An 18,737-nucleotide genomic window follows, 5' to 3' on the forward strand; every position below is an offset into this window, starting at 1 on the left:
TCCACATGGTCACACTCCAGCAGGTCCTTCCTCTGCTTTCACAGGGCGACTTCCTTGCTACCCTAGACCTCAAGGATGCCTATTTCCATATTCCCATTCACGCCGCTCACAGGAAGTATCTCAGATTCGTAGTGGACGGTCAGCACTATCAATTCAAAGTACTCCCATTCGGAGTCACAACAGCACCACAGGTGTTTACCAAGTGCCTAGCGGTGGTAGCAGCACACCTAAGAAGACAGCACATTCATGTCTTCCCATATCTGGACGACTGGCTCATAAAAGCCAGCTCATACAACCAGTGTGTACAACACACTCACGCCACTATCCAACTACTCCACGACCTGGGGTTCACTGTAAACCACACCAAGTCCCATCTGCAACCGTCCCACACACAACAATACCTCAGTGCCACAATAGACACCTCAAAGGCTCTAGCCTATCCCAGTCCCATCAGGATAGCAAGCATGCAGGCTCTTCTCACCAAATTCCAACCGCAACACTCTCTTCCAGCTCGAGTGTTCATGCAACTCATAGGGATGATGGCATCTTGCATATTCATAGTGCCTCATGCAAGACTCCAGATGCGTCCTCTCCAAGAGTGTTTAGCACGCCAATGGAACCAGACTCGAGGTCAGTTAACAGATCTGGTGTTGGTAGACGGTCGTACTCATCGCTCTCTGCAGTGGTGGAACACCAAGAACCTTTCCAAAGGGCGACCGTTCCTAGAGCCGGTTCCTCAAATAGTTGACCGCGGATGCAGCGCTCTCCGGCTGGGGAGCTCACCTACTACATCACACCATGCAGGGCAGGTGGACACCTCAACAAAAGTTACTCTACATCAACCACCTGGAGTTACTCGTCATATTTCTAGCCTTAAAAGCATTTCAAAAACACATATCAGGCAAGGCTATCTTAGTCCGCACCGACAACATGACAGCCATGTACTACATACAAAAACAAGGCGGGACACACTCTCTGCAGCTCTCTCAGCTAGTACAGAACATATGCAGGTGGGCTATACCTCAGAACATATTTCTCCTAGCCCAACATGTCCCAGGAGTCCAAAACACCATAGCAGATCTGTTGAGCCATCAAACACAACAGATCCCGTGAGTGGGAACTTCATCCTCAAGTTCTTCAACCGTTTTTTCAAATGTGGGGACAACCACAGATAAACCTCTTCGCCACCCACGAAAACGCCAAATGCCCAAGCTTCGCCGCCAGAAATCCACACCCATTGTCCAAAGACAATGCGATATGGATGAATTGGTCAGGCAGATTTGCGTACGCTTTTCCGCCTCTCCCACTCATTCCACTAGTGGTGCGCAAACTACAGCAACATTCCTTAACTCTCATCCTAGTTGCTCCAACTTGGGCCAGACAACCTTGGTACACCAGATTGCTGGAACTCTCCGTAGTTCCGCACCACAAGTTACACCTCTCTCCACGCCTCTTAACCCAGAACCATGGAGAGATCAGACACCCGGACCCAGCTCAGCTCAACCTTGCGATCTGGCTCCTGAGGTCCAAGAATTCGGTTACCTTAACCTTCCCCCTGACTGTATGATTGTCATTAAAGAAGCTAGACGACCTACCACTAGAGCATGCTATGCAGCCAAGTGGAAACGTTTTGTAATATATTGTCATAACAACAACACCAATCCCCAAGATGTGTCTATCCAACACATCATAGGCTACTTACTACACCTTCAAACATGCAACTTAGCCTACACTTCTATTAGACTGCATCTTGCTGCCATAGCAGCATATCTACAAAATAGACAACATCTATCACTTTTCAGAGTACCTGCCATAAAAGCCTTTATGGAGGGCAAAAGAATAATTCCCCCCAGAGTACCACCTTCACCTGTGTGAAATTTAAACATCGTTCTCTCAAGACTAATGGGCCCTCCATTTGAACCTCTACATAAATGTGAGCTACAATTCTTAACATGGAAAGCTGCTTTCCTAGTAGCCATTACTTCTCTACGAAGAGTTAGCGAACTACAAGCACTATCCATTCAGGAACCCTTCCTGCAGATGCATCATAATAAGGTTGTTCTCCGAACTAATCCTAAATTCCTTCCTAAAGTCATTTCTCCCTTCCACCTCAATCAATCTGTGGAGCTGCCCGTCTTCTTCTCGCATCCACGAGCTCTTCATACCTTAGATGTCAAAGGAGCATTGCTTTACTACATCGAGAGAACACAACCCTTTCGTAAGACCAAACAACTTTTCGTGTCTTTCTCACCACCACACAAAGGCAACCCCTTATCAAAATCTGGGATAGCTAGGTGGATTGTCAAATGCATACAAAGTCGTTTTTGTGGCCCTGGCCTGGGGACGGAGAGTCTGTTATCCTGAGCTTCTGGCAATGAGCATCGATCCTCCGATCAGGCTTCACCTTCGGGAGAATCTTCTGTTGTAGCAGCAGGGGAAGGTTCTTCACCCGAACCTGTCCATTCTCTGCCTCCTTGCATGGAGATTGAGCAGCGACAGTTGACAGCTTTTGAACTACCTGCCAAAGTCTGTGATGTTATTCTGGCAGCCAGGCGTCCGTCCCTCCAAGTCGATATACGCCTGCGGAACAAATTTTGTAAATGTATTGTACAGAACGGTCTGTTGACCCCTTGTCTGCTTCTCTATCAGATATCTATTCATTCTTTCTTTGGCCCAGCAGGGCTCCACTCTGGGCACTCTGGAGGGCTACCTTTCGGCCCTGTCTGTTTTTCTCCGGCTACCAGTCCTGCCATCACTCTTTAAGTCACCTCTTGTGCAGAGATTTTTTTTTTTGTTTTTTTTTTTTTTTTGTTTGGAAAACCTTTATTTAACAGTATGCGCAGACAAATACGGGCCTACAACCCTCAGGCCGGCCTCGACAATAAAGGGCACATCAGCAAGCAATTATACAACTCAGCAGCATATCAGTACAAGCACGAATAGACCCGGTCACGTTACACACAATTGTGCCGCCGAGCGCCAGGATGATGAGGTTTAATTTTATAAAGTTTTGAAATAAGTCCATAGCAACTGGTCTGGAAGGATCCGAATCAAAGCAATGCAGTTAGGACTATAGTGGGCAACGATCATCAGAAGAGTCAGCAAGCATTATCCGTAAGGTAATCAATCGCACTCAATGAAATCAGGATAGAAAAGAAGCATATCACATGACGATCCCCAAGCACTACCCACGCGTTCCCAATCCTCCCATCGACCCAAGAAAGAAGAAAGGAAAGAGCAAGCGAGAAAGGTAAAGAGTAGAAAGGGAGAAGAGAAAAAGAGAAAAGAAAGAAAGAAAAAGGAGGCCCATAGAAAAAAAAAACCCAACAAGGAACTATACCCCCCACCCTACACGCATGCAGAGGCTACGGCCTACCCCCCCTAGCAGTGTGTCTGTCGCCCCGAAAGAGTACCCGAAATGTAGGAGAAGAGAAAGAGAAGAAAAAGAAAAAGAATGTCACGGTTGATCGGAGGAGGGCCAAGGATCTATTCAATGCAAGCAAAATCGATTATCCGCGGTCACCCAACCCCAGGCCCCGACCTGACACCCATGCTACATGTACCTCCAACAGTCACAAGTCCCAGTCCCAGCCATATACGTATCAATGTGCAACAAGAAAAACCCCCTTCCTCAGCCTTGGCCCCTTCGAATCTGCAGTCCAACAGAGTCCAATTGCAGTACAGCCAACCTGGACGGGATGGGCCACCATGGAGTCCGTTGCAGAAGTCGAGGTGTAAAAGACAAGTCAAACTGGAGTGAAGCTCGATAGTAAAGGACCACAGAATGCGCCACTGCCATGCCGTGGCTAGTACAACAGGGAGCAGGACGATGCATAAGTTCCAGAGTAGCGGCCGGCCGATGTACAGGAAGCAAGTCCAGGAGGACGCTCAGAGACGTGGCACCAAAGGACAAAAGAGATGGGCAAAACGGCGTCTGAGACACAAGCTCCGGCCATACCAAGGGAGCAGTATTGTCAGACTCCTCCAGGGCAGAGCCGAAGAGTACCGCAGCGGGCACTGGGACACGTCCCCCCGTCACTGCCACATACCTCAACTCGGGTGATCCACCGACAGTCGACTGAAGATGTGGCTTAGCATGCCGCACTGGAGAATCCTCATGGCCAGCTGAAAAAGTCCAATCAAACCGGTCCTCCAAACCAGTGGCAGAGTCGTGGAAGGCCAACCGCAGGTCCTCCAGTGCTGACAGGATGTCGCGAAGCCCCAGCGGTTGATCAAGGATGGAGGGTGCTGTTGCGTCCGCCATCTTAGGCAAGCAACCATCGAGCGCCCCGGGAAGCAAGCCCCCTTCACCAGCCATCGGTATCTGGAAAGTGATGAGCTCTCTGCGGGGCCCTGGTGGTGCCGGAAACGTGGAGGCAGCCGGTCGTGGAGAGGCTTCAAGGACAGGGGAATCTGTGGTGCAGGGAAACCCACCGGCAAGACCAGGGTTTCCGATGCGGAAGATGGCGTCCGCTGCTGTAGGCTGCAACAAAGAAGCGATCCCGGCCCTCTCCCAGCTGGGCCGGGATACAGTATACGAGAGCCGGATACAATGTTGCGAGCGGGGCGCGCTGGGCAGCCGAGCCTGGAAAAGGCTGCTGTGAGAATCCCAGCGCCGCGCTCCAGGTCCGGTGCACCGGCTCCTCCCTCTCCACAGCGGCCGCTGCTATCGTTGTCGCCGCCGGCCGTCCCCACTAAACAATGGCCCGGCTGCGACCGCTTGGAAGGCCGGAATGGAAACCGGGGCTCAACTCCGCCGGGGCAGCTCCGTTCTCGACCGGAGTCACAGTAACGTGGTCAGGAACGTGGCGCAGGTAAGCGTAGGGCTCGGAGGCGCAGGATTCTTGCCAGGATATCGACGAAGGGCGCAAGGGTCGGCGGAGCCGAAGAGCTAGGCGGCCATCTCGGCTGCAGGCTAGGCTCCTCCTCTGTGCAGAGATTTTTGAAGGGGTTAACCCATTTGTTCCCCCCCTTCCCCAGTGGGACCTTAATTTACTCCTTACCTTCTTGATGTGTGCACATTTCGAGCCACTGCTCAACTATCCCCTCTGGCTGAGCACTATCAGAACAGCCTTTTTAGTGGCAATAACATCTGCCAGGAGGGTGAGTGAAATGCATGCACTGTCATCTAAGGCCTCCTTACCTGACCATCTTTCCGTATAATGTAGTGCTCCGCACTAGGGCATCTTTTCTGCCTAAGGTGTTAACATCCTTCCACCTGGAACAGTCCATTACCCTGCCCACTTTCTATGTATCACTGCATCCTTCCAAGGAAGAGGAGCGTCTCTACCGTCTAGACCCAAAAAGACCATTACTGTTCTATCTTGATCGCACAAAAGAGTTCCGGGTGGATGACCAACTCTTTGTAGGGTACCTGGGAGCAAAGAAGGGGCGTACTGTATAAAAGAGGATCATATCATGCTGGGTCATCCTCTGCATAAAAAAATGTTACGTCTTAGCAAAGAAATAGCCTTCGGTAAGCCTTAGGGCTCAGTCTACCTGGGCAAAGGTAGCCACCACGGCTTTCCAGCGTGCTGTTCCAATTGCTGATGTCTGCCATTCGGCCACGTGGGCATCTCTGCACATGTTCGGCAGACACCATTGCCCGGATTCTCAGGTTCGTAGGGAGGGCCTGTTTGGCTGCTCTGTCTTGCTGGTTTTTCTGGTTTAAAGCTTTTCTGCAGACCCACCTCCGGTGAAGGTCTTCCTTGTGCATCTGTTCAAAGGTAAGATATCTGCGGCTAGATGTCTATATCAGATGGACAAGTTACTTACCTTCGGTAACACCTTATCTGGTAGAGACATCATCTAGCCGCAGATTCCTTACCGATCAACCCATCCTCCCCGCACTGCGGATTCGTTTTTAGTGGGAAGAGCTGTTCTTCAGGGCCCTAGTTGCTTTTAACGCACCATGGTCAGTCACTACATGGCTCCGCGCTTCTGGCGTGGTTAGTCATGTTAAGTACTGATGTCAGTGTGCCGCAGCGTCGCCTATATAGACGACGCAGATGTCATGCCGATGACGAACTCAATGCATGCAACCATTCAATCGGGGATTTGTGAAGCCCGCTACTTACCAGTGAGGGTCTCAAAGTGCTGGGGGGTGGCAGGGGGCCTGCAGCTCCGAGTCAGCTGAAGAGCAAGGTCTTGAGGCTCTTTCTGAAGGTGTCACTCAGAGGTGATCTACGTCACCTACCGGTGCACAGGGGGTACTGCTATCAAAAATTTACCAGATCGATCCTGATGCCTTGAAGTTCACAGGTAAGGAATCTGCAGCTAGGTGATGTCTCTAGCAGATAAGGCATTACTGAAGGTAAGAAACTTGTCCTTCTCTGCCTATTTTTTTCATTCTGGTATCTCTTTTTCTCACTTTGTTTCACTCAGCTTCTCTCTTCCTTTAAGTAGTACAAATATCTGCTCAAGATGTGTTCTTCACTTCTGACGTATCATTTAGACAGAAGTATTTTCGTAACAAGTACTACACATAATCTGCTTGATGTCTCTGTGTTGCATGCTTTGTCTGGATGCCATTTGTATTTCTGTCACTGCAGTTGTTAATGTTGCTCTTTACAAACAGATCTAGTGGTGGAATGGACCGCAGAAGATTATGAGCTGCAGAAAATAGTCAGTGTTCCCTCAGAGATGTACGAGCGTGGCTGTGTGAGAGATGTGGATGAAGGCCTTGAGGTAAGAGATTAATTACTAGAAGCTAGCAAGCGCATTGGGCTCAATAATTTCTGGTTTTGATTGTGTACTGTGTTAAGCAGTGAAATCAACTGATTGGAAATGTTTCTAACACTCTTTAAGGCTGCTGAAAGAATTGGTTACCCTGTGATGATCAAGGCATCAGAAGGTGGCGGTGGCAAGGGAATTCGAAAAGCAGAGACTGCTGAGGATTTCCCTAATTTCTACAGACAAGTAGGCATTTTTCCCTTGTTTCTTTTTTTAATTAATGGTCCAGTTTGGAAATGGGTCTGAAACACCTTTTTAAGGCGATATAAAGGAATCAATGATTTCACATGGTAAAACTTTAAGAAAAAATAAAAACAAAAATGTAAAGTAACACATTTACCCTAGTCCTGTACTTGCCAATTTCCCATTATGCTTATTTTCTGGAAATATGGGCTTCTGATATTGACTTCTTACCACAGATTCCTTACTTTGTGAATTTCCCCAGGTGCCAGACTTGATCCAAAAAACATTCGTAGCAATTCCTTTGCACATCGGCAGGTTGTATTGTTTGGCTCCACGTCTAGTCTGGCCCTCCCCGTACATGACCTCAGGGCCAATATATCAATCAGCGCCATCTCCTTGCACAGGCGTCAGTTCCTTCTTTTTACCAATCCTGCTAATGTGAATCCAGAGCTTGAATCCGGTCATATCTGACAGATTTTTTCTCCTACATTTTCTCTAGAGTGCATTGTTACCTCTGAAGATTACAGATTTTAAGCCATGTTATGACTGTAGCCAACAGATATCTGTGTGAGACACTAATAACGCCTGGCTATGGTGCCTCCGCCCCAAACATGACTTGCTGCTGTGCCCATGTTGCGTCGTCATGAATTAGAAGGCAACCCGCAAACTTGCGGCCAAGCTTATTGTTGCCGAGAACTCATTTGATCAAAAAAGCCTCCAGGGTTGAACTCTTGGGTATGGTGATCCTGGTCAAAGTCAAGGGCACAGATGTGCTCCCGTTATCAGTTGTCATTGAGGTCAAAGGGCTCTGGTAAGTCTAAAAAGTCACACCAAAAACATAACATATAAAAACGAGGGTCTTCATCCTGTCTCACGAACCACCAAGCACCTTTTCCATCAGGCGGAGCTGATTCCGAAACTAGTCCCTCTTCAGCCTGTTCCTTAATAGACAGTGATGCCATAGCAGCTACAGCAACTAAAGCTAGCTGTGGAGGAGATTTTTGGTGTGGCACCAGATCCCTCTGGAGCAACTTGGAGCCCCATGGATCAGAGGGTGCTCCCAGTTGGGTTTCAGTCGGCGGATTCTTCATCAGTGCCTACTGTGCCCCTCGACCTCACAGGTCAACAACTTCCCTGGTCTCAGCACCAACAGCTCCAGCTTTGGCTCCAGCCATTATTTCACCCTTGGCGCCACATTCAGCGCCACTTTAGACGTCATGACCGAAGCAACCAACTCAAGCATCAACGCTGATACTGACTTAACTGACGCCGGACACTGTGCCAATAGTTCTATCTGACTCAACCATGCCCCACTGCCCAGGACTCAACATTATGCTGAACCACGCACTTGTGTACAACTATTTAATACTGGTTTTGCAGCGTGAATCTTTCTGGATTCACTATGCTGTGCATTATTCCGCGATCTTGTGGTTGGGTCCGGATTCGTAGTCTTTTCTTTGTTTTTTTTTTTGTAGCCCAGGTGGGCGTCGACGACCATCATTTGGTGCACCTCCCGTGACGTCGTCGTGCTTCCTGCGGAAGTCCCACCTTTGGGGCGCCATCTTCAGATTCTTTTTTCCGCCGTTGGGTCTGGATCGTCATCGGGAAGCTCCAGAATTACACTCGAAGGAAGAAGAAAGAAAAGCGAGTTTCGTCGATAAATACTAGAGGATATCACAGGAAAGGAAGAGATTTCATCAGGAGCGCGAAGAAAGGAGGTTCAGCGCCCTTTTTCTTCGACGACCTTGGAGAATGCGCACTCAGAGGCCCTGAGCGCAATGGACAAGACTCCATTCAAGTTCTGCCCAAACTGCCACCACAAGTTCGCGCAGAAGGACCAGCATCCGGTCTGCAACCTCTGCCTACCGGTCGAACATCAGAGTAAGGACTGCAACGCCTGCTCAGCCTTCGCGCCGAAGACGCTCAGGGTGAGAGATCGGCAGAGAAGAGCCAACGCCAGCATGGATGGCAAGGGTAAGGCCCCGTCGCTCTACGATCTGGGCCTCTCCACGGACGACGAGGACAACGTCACCGAGACAGCCGAAAACTTCACGGTCGTAGAGACCGACAAGAAAAAAGAAGACTAGGTAAGAATCGTCGAGCGCAAAACAGAAAGCACCTCGAAAACACGATGGTGACTCGAGAAAATCAGAGTCTAAGTCCATGAAGGGAGCCCCGGCGCCGAAAACTTCGACGACCAAAGGGGGAACCATGGACAAGAGGCCGAGCGGATCCTTAGAAAAGGACTCCCTGGTGCCGAAAGACGCCGAAAAGCAAGGGTCGTCGAAGACCACCCAGGAAACTGGCCGATCGACGCTGAAAGAACTGTCGACGTTGACGCAAGTTTCATCGAAAAGACCCGCGGTCGACGCCGAAAGCATCTCCGAGATGGAGAAAAAGAAGAGGCGGCTCGAGGCCGAAATGGAGAACATCCTTCAAAGGAAGAAGGAGTTCGACGCCAAGATAAAGGAATTCAAGATTCCAACGGTTTCATCGGCGGACGTCGTCGAGGTCGAGGACGAATTCGACACCGAAGGACTAACAAGGGATCTCGAAGAGGAAGAAGAGGCCTATTATGATGGAGAAGCCGAGGAAGAAGACCAACAGTCGTTCTACGACTCGGCGCCATCTACCAGCCACGACATCGAATGGCAGGATCTCGACACCGAAAACCCGGAGGAGCCCGTGGACACGTACCCTTCGAGGCCTTCGCCACCCGACGACATCGGGGTGTACAATATGGTGGTCAGGAGCGCAGCAACCGCCTTCGGCGTCAAACTCGACGAGGAGAAGCCGAAAGCCGATTTTCTCCTCGAGACCCTGCTCCCCATCCAGACAAGGAGCCAGTTCCTCCCCATGCTACAAAGTGTGATGAATCAGGGGAGAGAAGCCTTCAAGGAACCAGCGACCTGCCGGTCGATCACGCCCAGGACAGAGAAGAAATATAAGCACTCTTCCCTGGACCCCCCTTACATCAAGGGTAGTGTGACCGCCGACTCCATCATAGCTTCCACGGCCAGGAGAAGGGCCAACGTACCAGCAACTTCGGGCCCACCACCTGATAAGGAGAGCAGGAGGATAGACCTCACAGGAAGAAGGGTCGAGAGGAACACCGCAATGCACTGGCGCATGGCGAATTCCAATGCACTCCTCAATAGACACCAGTACCAGCACTGGGACGAGATGGGGGAGCTAGTAAAGCACCTCCCCGAAGAATACCGCCAGAGAGCCTCACACCTGATAGACGAAGGCAAGAACATCGCCAACTCCTGTATAAAGACGGCGTTGGACGGGGCAGAGACTTCAGCAAGACTCATGGCCATAGAGGTCACCGAGAGAAGGCATGCATGGCTAAGAATCTCGGGATTCAACCCGGAGGTGCAGAACAACATCCTTGGCACCCCCTTCAACGGAGAGACACTGTTCGGAGCAACAGTGGACGAGAAGCTCACCCAGCTGAAAAAAGAAAACAAAACGGCGAGGTCCATGGGGGCCCTACAGCTGAGGGGAATGAGGCGAGGCAATCCCTCGAGGAGACCCTACGGTAGGGGAGGAAGCCAGCAGGGGCCGTCGCACCAGACGTTCCAGCAGGGTCAGCAGGGTGAAAGTCACGGACAAGGTCAGCAGAAGCAAAACTGGCAGTACCAACCTCGGGGCCAGTCCTTTCGCGGGAGAGGGAACGGACGTGGCCAAAGGAGGAGAGGGGGCGAACAGCCCTCATCAAAGTGACTCAGCACGCAAGAGGACGCCTACCCTTGTCATGCCCCCAAGGGTGAGGCGCAAAAAAGTAACATCAGGGGGAAGAGAATATTCAAAAGCCTACGAGCATACAACACCAGTAGGCGGAAGACTGAGGTTCTACCTTCAGGAGTGGCGGCGTATAACCACAGACAAGTGGATACGGAACATCACGCAGTACGGATACTGCGTAGATTTGGAGAAAAGACCTCCAAACAGGAAACCAAAGGGAAGACAGAGATCGGCCCAAGAACTGGCACTACTCAGAGAAGAAACACGGAAACTTCTAGAAAAGAGAGCCATAGAGGCAGTGCCGTTCAGAGAACGCAACAAAGGGGTCTACTCAAACTACTTCGTGGTCCCGAAAGTAGACGGAAACCTCAGACCCATCCTGGACCTGCGTTACCTAAACAAGTTCATCAGAACGCAGAAGTTCAAAATTACTTCGCTGCAGGAGGTACTGCCCCAAATAAGAGACGGGGACTTTATGGTCACCTTGGACCTCAAGGATGCCTACCTTCACATCCCAATAAACAGAAGACACAAGGGCCTTCTAAGATTCAACATCGAACAGGAACACTACCAGTTCACAACCCTGGCCTTCGGATTAAAATCGGCACCAAGGGTCTTTACAAAATGCCTGTCGGCGGTCGCGGCCCACCTACGAAGACAGGGAATCCATGTCTACCCCTACTTAGACGACTGGCTGGTCAAGGCAAACTCACGCGAGAAGTGCGAGAGGCACGCAAAACGCGTAACAGACACCCTCACGAATCTGGGGTTCTCGATCCACTGGGGCAAGTCATCGCTGGAACCGGAACAGGTGAAGATTTTCCTGGGGGCGAAAATCAACTCCCTCAACAGTACAGTAGTGCCCAGCGACAGGAGGACAGATGCACTACTGAAGGAGACGCGGACCTACCAGAAGGGGCGAGCTCTGACAGTGAGGGCTGTGAGCAAGATGATGGGGATGATGGCGTCGTGTATCCAGCTGGTGCCGAATGTACGCCTGCACATGAGACCATTCCAGGAATGGCTACAACAGCAATGGTCACAAGCAAACGGAAGTTGGGAGGATCTAGTGGTTGTTACGCACGCAGTGCAGGAGGAGATGACTTGGTGGAACAGAGACAACATGACAGCAGGGAGAAGCCTGACACCACCAATCCCAACAGTGACCATTACCACGGACGCATCGCAAAAGGGATGGGGATCGCACATGGACAACCTCAGAGTGAGGGGTCTGTGGGCTCCAGCAGATGCGGTTGGCCATATCAACTACCTCGAGTTGAAAACAATCCTGCTAGCCCTGAAGGCATTCCAGAGGCACCTGTACAACCAGAGGGTGTTGGTTCAAACAGACAACACCACGGCAATGTTCTACATCAACAAACAAGGGGGGACACAGTCGTTCCCTCTCTCCTCTCTAGCTCAGGAGATTTGGAGATGGGCCATACCTCTCAGGATAGATCTACTGGCAATTCACCTACCGGGGAAGGACAATGTGGAGGCAGACTGGCTAAGCAGGCAGACCTCGGCATCGCACGAGTGGGAGCTCAATGGCCAGGAAACGGAGAAACTCTTCCGGAGATGGGGAACTTCCACAATAGACCTATTTGCAACACGCCACAATGCAAAATGCCAAAGCTTCGCGTCCAGGCAACCAGATCAGCAATCCCAGGGAAATGCCCTATGGATAAGCTGGTCGAGGACATTTGCCTACGCCTTTCCACCGATACCCCTGTTGCACAGAGTGCTCGACAAGTGCAGAACCAGCAACATGACTCTGATCCTAGTGGCTCCGCAGTGGGCGAGGCAGACATGGTTCTCACAAATTCAAGAAATGGCACAAGGCAATCCATACAGGTTCGAGAGGAGGAAGGACCTGCTCTCAATGCAAAACGGAGAGGTCCTGCACCCAGAGCCAGAGACCCTCAACCTGGCGGCATGGCTCCTGAAGACCTAGAGTTCGCACACCTAAGATTGCCTCCGAGCACTATGCGAGTGCTACGGGAGGCAAGGAAACCAACTACACTAAAATGCTACAGCGCAAAATGGAAGAGATTCACTGTGTGGTGCAGGAAAAAGGGCCTGCAAAACAGAATGACAAGAGACTCAACAGTACTGAGGTACCTCACACACCTTCTAAAGAGTAACCTCTGCTCGAGCTCCCTAAGGGTACACCTAGCGGCAATCGTGGCCTACACCAGAGGTGAAAAGGGTGGAAGTTTCTTCACCTCGCAGGTGGTGAAGAGATTCATGGAAGGAGCCAAAAGGATGGCCCCCCCGAAAAGGTTGCCGCCGCCGGCATGGAATCTGAACGTGGTTCTGACGGAGCTCATGAAGGCACCGTTTGAACCCATTCACAAGGCCACACTGCAGATGTTGACGATGAAAACGGCCTTTCTGGTGGCCATAACCTCACTACGCAGGGTGAGCGAGCTTCAAGCACTAACACTACAGGAACCCTACATTCAGATTCACAAGGACAGAATAGTCCTGAGAACAGACCCACACTTCATGCCCAAGGTGGTGTCGGCGTTCCACATGAATCAGAGTATTCAGATACCAAGTTTCTTCCAAAACCCGACTTCAAACGCAGAAAAGGCCCTGCACACCCTCGACGCAAGAAGAGCGGTGATGCACTACATTGAGAGAACCAAGGAACTCAGGAAGTCGAAGCAGCTGTTTGTGTCCTTTGCTACTAGCTTCATGGGTAGGCCAGTGACTAAGGGCACCATCGCTAGGTGGATTGCCCTCACTATTCAATTCTGCCACAAACAGGCTGGACAGGAGCTAGCGGAGGGGCCTCAGGCTCACTCCACAAGGAAGAAAGGGGCCACCGTGGCCTTCCTGGCGAACACGCCCATCCAGGACATGTGCCTCGCGGCAACTTGGGCATCTGTGCACACGTTCACGAAACACTACTGCGTGGACATTCAGATGAACAAGGAAGCACAGGTTGGACAGAAGGTGCTTCAACACATTTTCAACGACCAACGCTCATCTACCACCCAGCCGCCACAAAATTAGGAAAACCGCTACAAAGTCTATGCACAGCATAGTGAATCCAGAAAGATTCACGCTGCAAAACAAATAGTTTCTTACCTGTCAGTGTAGTTTTGCAGCTTGAAGATCTTTCTGGATTCACTAGCGAACCCACCCACCTCCGCCAGGAAGATGAGGCTGGAGGAAGAGGGGGTGAAATGGAAAAGATCAGAAGGAATGAAAAATTACAGAAAAATGGACAAGAAGAATTAATCAATCGCCTAGGGTTAAAAAAAAAAAAAAAAGGGAAAAAAGAACCCGAAGATGGCGCCCCAAAGGTGGGACTTCTGCAGGAAGCACTACGACGTCACGGGAGGTGCACCAAATGGTGGTCGTCGACACCCACCTGGGCTACAAAAAAAAAAGAAAAAAACCAAAGAAAAGACTACGAATCCGGACCCAACCACAAGATCGCGGAACAATGCACAGCATAGTGAATCCAGAAAGATCTTCAAGCTGCAAAACTACACCGACAGGTAAGAAACTATTCAATACTGATTATGAAGATGACAACCATTATGAGGGTGATGCAACATATTTGATGACCAGTGGTCTGGACACTTCGCCAGATAGTGGTCTATCTTTACCTAACCCTAGGGCTACTGAGGAGTCCGCGTTCTTTGCGACAACTTGGAGAGCAACTGAGGGTGCTAAAGGACCAAACCAATGCGTTTATAGAGGTTCTCAACCCAACACAATCCAGCTAGAAGCCTCTACCCCTCCCTTTAACCCCTTTGCTGCTAGGCCTCCCCCCCCCCCCCCCCCTCCCCCGTACTCAGCCTTTTTTGGCTATTTGGAGTAGTTCGCGATTAGGCCCCCGTAACCTTTTGTCCACATAAGGTTTCCACGTCAAATTTGATTCTAAAGGTGCTCAGTATTTATGGATTCCCCTGGAGGGGACTGGGAAATTGGCCAAAATACAGCTAAAAGACTGTTTTTTTGGGGGGGCAGGGGGAAAAGTGCTGCAGAAGAAAGCGTCTCCTCATCCTGGATTCCCCTGGGTGTCTTGTTTTCAAAAATGGACAGGTATGCTAGGTTTCCCAAAGTGCTGGTTGAGCTAGGGTACAAAATCCACAGTTAGGCACATTGCTTAAAAAGGGGCAGTTTTCACTGAAAAAATCTGATGTGTCCACGTTGCATTTTGGGTCAATTCCTGTCACGGGCACTAGGCCTACCCACACAAGTGATGTACCATTTTTATCGGGAGACCTGGGGAAACGCTGGGTGGTAGGAAATTTGTGTTCATTCTGATTTTGGAAAATGATGGCACAGTAATAAAAGGAAAATATGTGACTTTAGTCCCATTTTGAGGTTTGCAGGAAATTGTGGATACAAAAACTTGTTGGGCTCCACGAGAGAGACACCACCGTGACCCTGTGTGTTTAATTTACGAAAATATCTAGAGTTGGTAGATTTTCCCTAGAGAGAATGTACACCTTGGCAGAGAAAGACAGAACAGACCATTATTACTCCACAACCATCTATTCCTCAAGCACACACACATGCTGGTTTGATTTGGCATGAAGGTGAGTGACGGTTCAATATATAAACTCTTATTAACAAGAGATTTCCCAAAAATTAAATGCACTGTTTATAATTGAAAGGACAAAATACTGAACCAGTAACTTGCAGCTCGTGGCCATTCATACACCTTTCATAGGTGTGAGACACACCAAACAATTCACACCACTAGCCGCGAGCCCAGCATATTACAAAACTCACATCAACAGACTGCGCCATTCAAGGGCTCATCACTTTCTTGCACCCACTTACCTGACACAGCAGCCACACCGTCTGACGGATTGTGTGGACTGACGTTTGAGGGGAGGTGATTGTGTGTCTGGTGACCAGCAGCAAGTCGCTATGCGTACACCGCCAGCCAAGCGCCAGTTAATGCACACCGCCAGCCAGGCGCCAGTCCACCCACACCACCAGCCAAGCGCTAGTCGACGCACACCGCCAGCCAAGCACTAATCCACGCACACCGCCAGTCAAGTACCAGTCCATGCACATCGCCATCAATTTTTTTTTTTTTTTTTTTTACAAAAAGAAAACAAATTGTAAGTAGATACAAAACTACAAACACATGAGCTCTAACTAAATAAATTGCACTAATGCCAACAATGAACTGAACAAAACATATAAAACAATACTGAACAAGCAGTTCACTTTTACACTTATAGATGCTCCCAAAAACTCTTTTGTGTGTGGCATATTCTAAAACAAGCAGGCACACATAGTGCAGGTTAGAAAGACAGTTGGGGCAATACTTAATAGTCTCCTTCTGTGCACCTCTTTGCTTACAGACTCTACATCTCCTACTGGGAAAGTCTTTTTTGGGAGTGGAAGGAATGTGATCAGAAAAAATGTGATCTTTCAGTCTAGCCACATCCTCCACCACTCCAATTCTAGGAACACTTGCCTGTTCCACTACAACAAGGCTGCCTATCACAGACTCCTGAAACTTAACAAAAGTTATCCTTGATTCTGGAGAACAATTCTTGAACACAACAAAATCGTTAAAAGCTACTAAGTGGAAATAATGGATATCCAACTTCTTATACCAAATGTAAGACTTCCAAAGACCACCTATGTGCCTATTTTTGTCTAAAAGGCACACAGGTTTGCGCACTTCAGGAGCCTGACCCAAACAGTCACAGGTGAAGTACTTTCATCATGGATGGTATTCAGCATTTAGACATCTTTCCTTTCTGCAAACTTCACAGCTAGAAGTTCATCACTACGCAAAGCACTGCACTGTCCTCTCTCACGCTTTTGATAAACATGTTCTTTGGGAAAACCTTTACGGTTAGAGCGGATTGTGCCACAAGCAGTGGTGTCCACTTTCAACAATTCCCTGAACAACATAATACCACTGTAGAAGTTACCTACATATAAATGGTGAAATTTGTTAAAAAGTCCTCTACCAAATTCCCACACAATTTTCTAACTCACTCCGATAATGGACGGACAACCGGGGGGGGTCAATCCTGGAATTCCTACCAGTGTATACCCTGAAATTGTAGACCTATCCAGTCCTACTCTCACACAGCTTATACATCTTAATTCCATAACGTGACTTCTTGCTAGGAATGTACTGCCTATAAACCAAGTGGCTCTTCAACAAGACCAAAGACTCATCCACAGCTATTTCTATCCCTGGAGCATAGATCTCAGAAAATTGATCGACAAAGTGATCAAGGACAGGCCAAATCTTAAAAAGACGCTCTCATTCAGTGTGATCTCGTGGCAACGCTAAACTATTATTGACAAAATGCAGCATCCGAAGCAGAAGCAAATACCGATCACGACTCATGATTGCAGGAAATATAGCCGTTGCTATCAAGGGACTAGTAGACCAATATAAAGACATCAATGGCTTCCTTATGAAGCCCATCAAAAAAGTTAAACCCAAGAACTTCTTCAACTCATCCAGATTTGTGGGAATCCACTGGGTAGCTCTAGAGTAGGGCCCAAGTCTGGCACTGTTTCCCTCAAATACTGTTTAGCATACATTTAGTCTGCTTAACCATCTCGTCAAAAAATACATTATACATAAAGATCTGGAAAAAATGTAAAGGCAGCATGTTTTCAGTATCCACTCTACACCTTGCAACACCAGTAAAGGCAGGCAGTGCTGGCTGCACCATGTCTGGGGCAACCTAGAGGTCAGCTCGTCCAATGGGAAGCCTTGCAGCCCCAGGCTGCAATCCAGATGGCTCTTGCTGCACTATCGGCACATCCTCCTATCAGCACTATCAGCCTCCTTTAAAACAGGCACTTCATCTGCACTGAGAGTGGCTTTATCATCAGATGATTCCTCTCAGACAGAAAATTCACTGCAAGAATCTTCCACTCCCTCCTCTGCCTGAGATGCAGAGTCAGGCTCTGAACCATGGTGTCGCCAGGGGAGTTGGAAAAAGATGGAGTTGAGACTAGGTTTTCCTTTAGTTCTGTCTTTATTGTTTATTCAAGCAAATAAACCGGTTCCATCCTTTAAAGGTATGCAGGGGATTGGCTCAGGCGTCTTCTGCTTGTTTCGTCCGCACCACTACTCTTGCCTTGGCTCTTCTTCCATTCAGAAGGGTCAAAATAAGAAAACAAAATACGGAAACGAAATCAGAGACCTTGTCTCGGGTTTTGGTTGTTAAAGGAGGGAAGTGAGGGCACTTTAAACATTAAAGAGAACTATTCACCATTTGTGATGGGGGAAGGGAATTTGCAGGCAGGGACTTTCAAAAACATGCACGGTTTACTCTGCGTCAGCAGCCCGCCTCCCCCTTTGTGCCCTTACGCGAGCCCGTACCTCTGTTAGCCACGCTCCTCCAGGAACATGGCTTGCTTCTGCGTGCTGTCGCTGGAGCCTTTTCTCTTCATCTGGAAAGGCAGACGCTGCCTCCGTAGCTCTTTCTCCTCCGTTGTCTCCCGGGTTTGGTGCAATGTTTGACTCCCGCTGGTCGGACCCGTCACTGGCGTCTTCTTCCGGCATCTTCCTAAATCCAGCAAGCACACCGCGTCTTCCTGAATCCTCCTCTTTTATGTTATTATTCCTCATAGGATCAAGGAACGAACACGCTGTATGTCGCACATTCCTTTAGGGCGGGTTTTTCTTCGCTGACATGGTGGTTCTTAAAGGGCCCATACTGCTTTACTGATGGTTTGAACGATGATGTCAGAAGATTCTTGTTCCGGAAGGATAAAAAAGGCATGGCATGGTCAGGGAGGATATTGTCGTCCTGGTCATTTATAGAACGCTGGCTAGAAGTCTTGTGACACATGGTCAGAGGAAGCTTCGAAAGCATGCCAACACCCTGCTGAGCAGTCATCCTGTAGCTAGCGATAATCCATACAAAGAAAGGAAACTTCACAGACAAGTCAACAACAACCAACACTGTGCAAAATAAGTAATAAACAAAGAGTGGGTATATCACAGAGATCTATATACTCAAACTATACCACTCACTTGCCAGAGACAGCTAGACTCACCAGCACCTACTCTGCAGAGAGACCGCAAAAACCAATGATATCCCACTAGA

At 49.2% G+C, this 18,737-nt stretch overlaps 1 protein-coding gene across 9 annotated transcripts in view; it reads left to right on the forward strand.

The window, feature by feature from the left end:
• ACACB (acetyl-CoA carboxylase beta) overlaps window positions 1-18,737 on the forward strand; it is a 2,187,049-nt gene that overhangs the window by 601,763 nt on the left and 1,566,549 nt on the right. For all 9 annotated transcript variants that reach the window (XM_085633342.1, XM_085633341.1, XM_085633344.1 and 6 more), the window contains 2 exons: window positions 6,578-6,687; window positions 6,808-6,918. In XM_085633342.1, the coding sequence (XP_085489468.1) occupies window positions 6,578-6,687; window positions 6,808-6,918 (221 nt within the window). The remainder of the gene's footprint in view (window positions 1-6,577; window positions 6,688-6,807; window positions 6,919-18,737) is intronic.

This window comes from Triturus cristatus, chromosome 11 (genome assembly GCF_964204655.1).
Source record: "Triturus cristatus chromosome 11, aTriCri1.1, whole genome shotgun sequence".
NCBI classification, from domain to species: domain Eukaryota; kingdom Metazoa; phylum Chordata; class Amphibia; order Caudata; family Salamandridae; genus Triturus; species Triturus cristatus.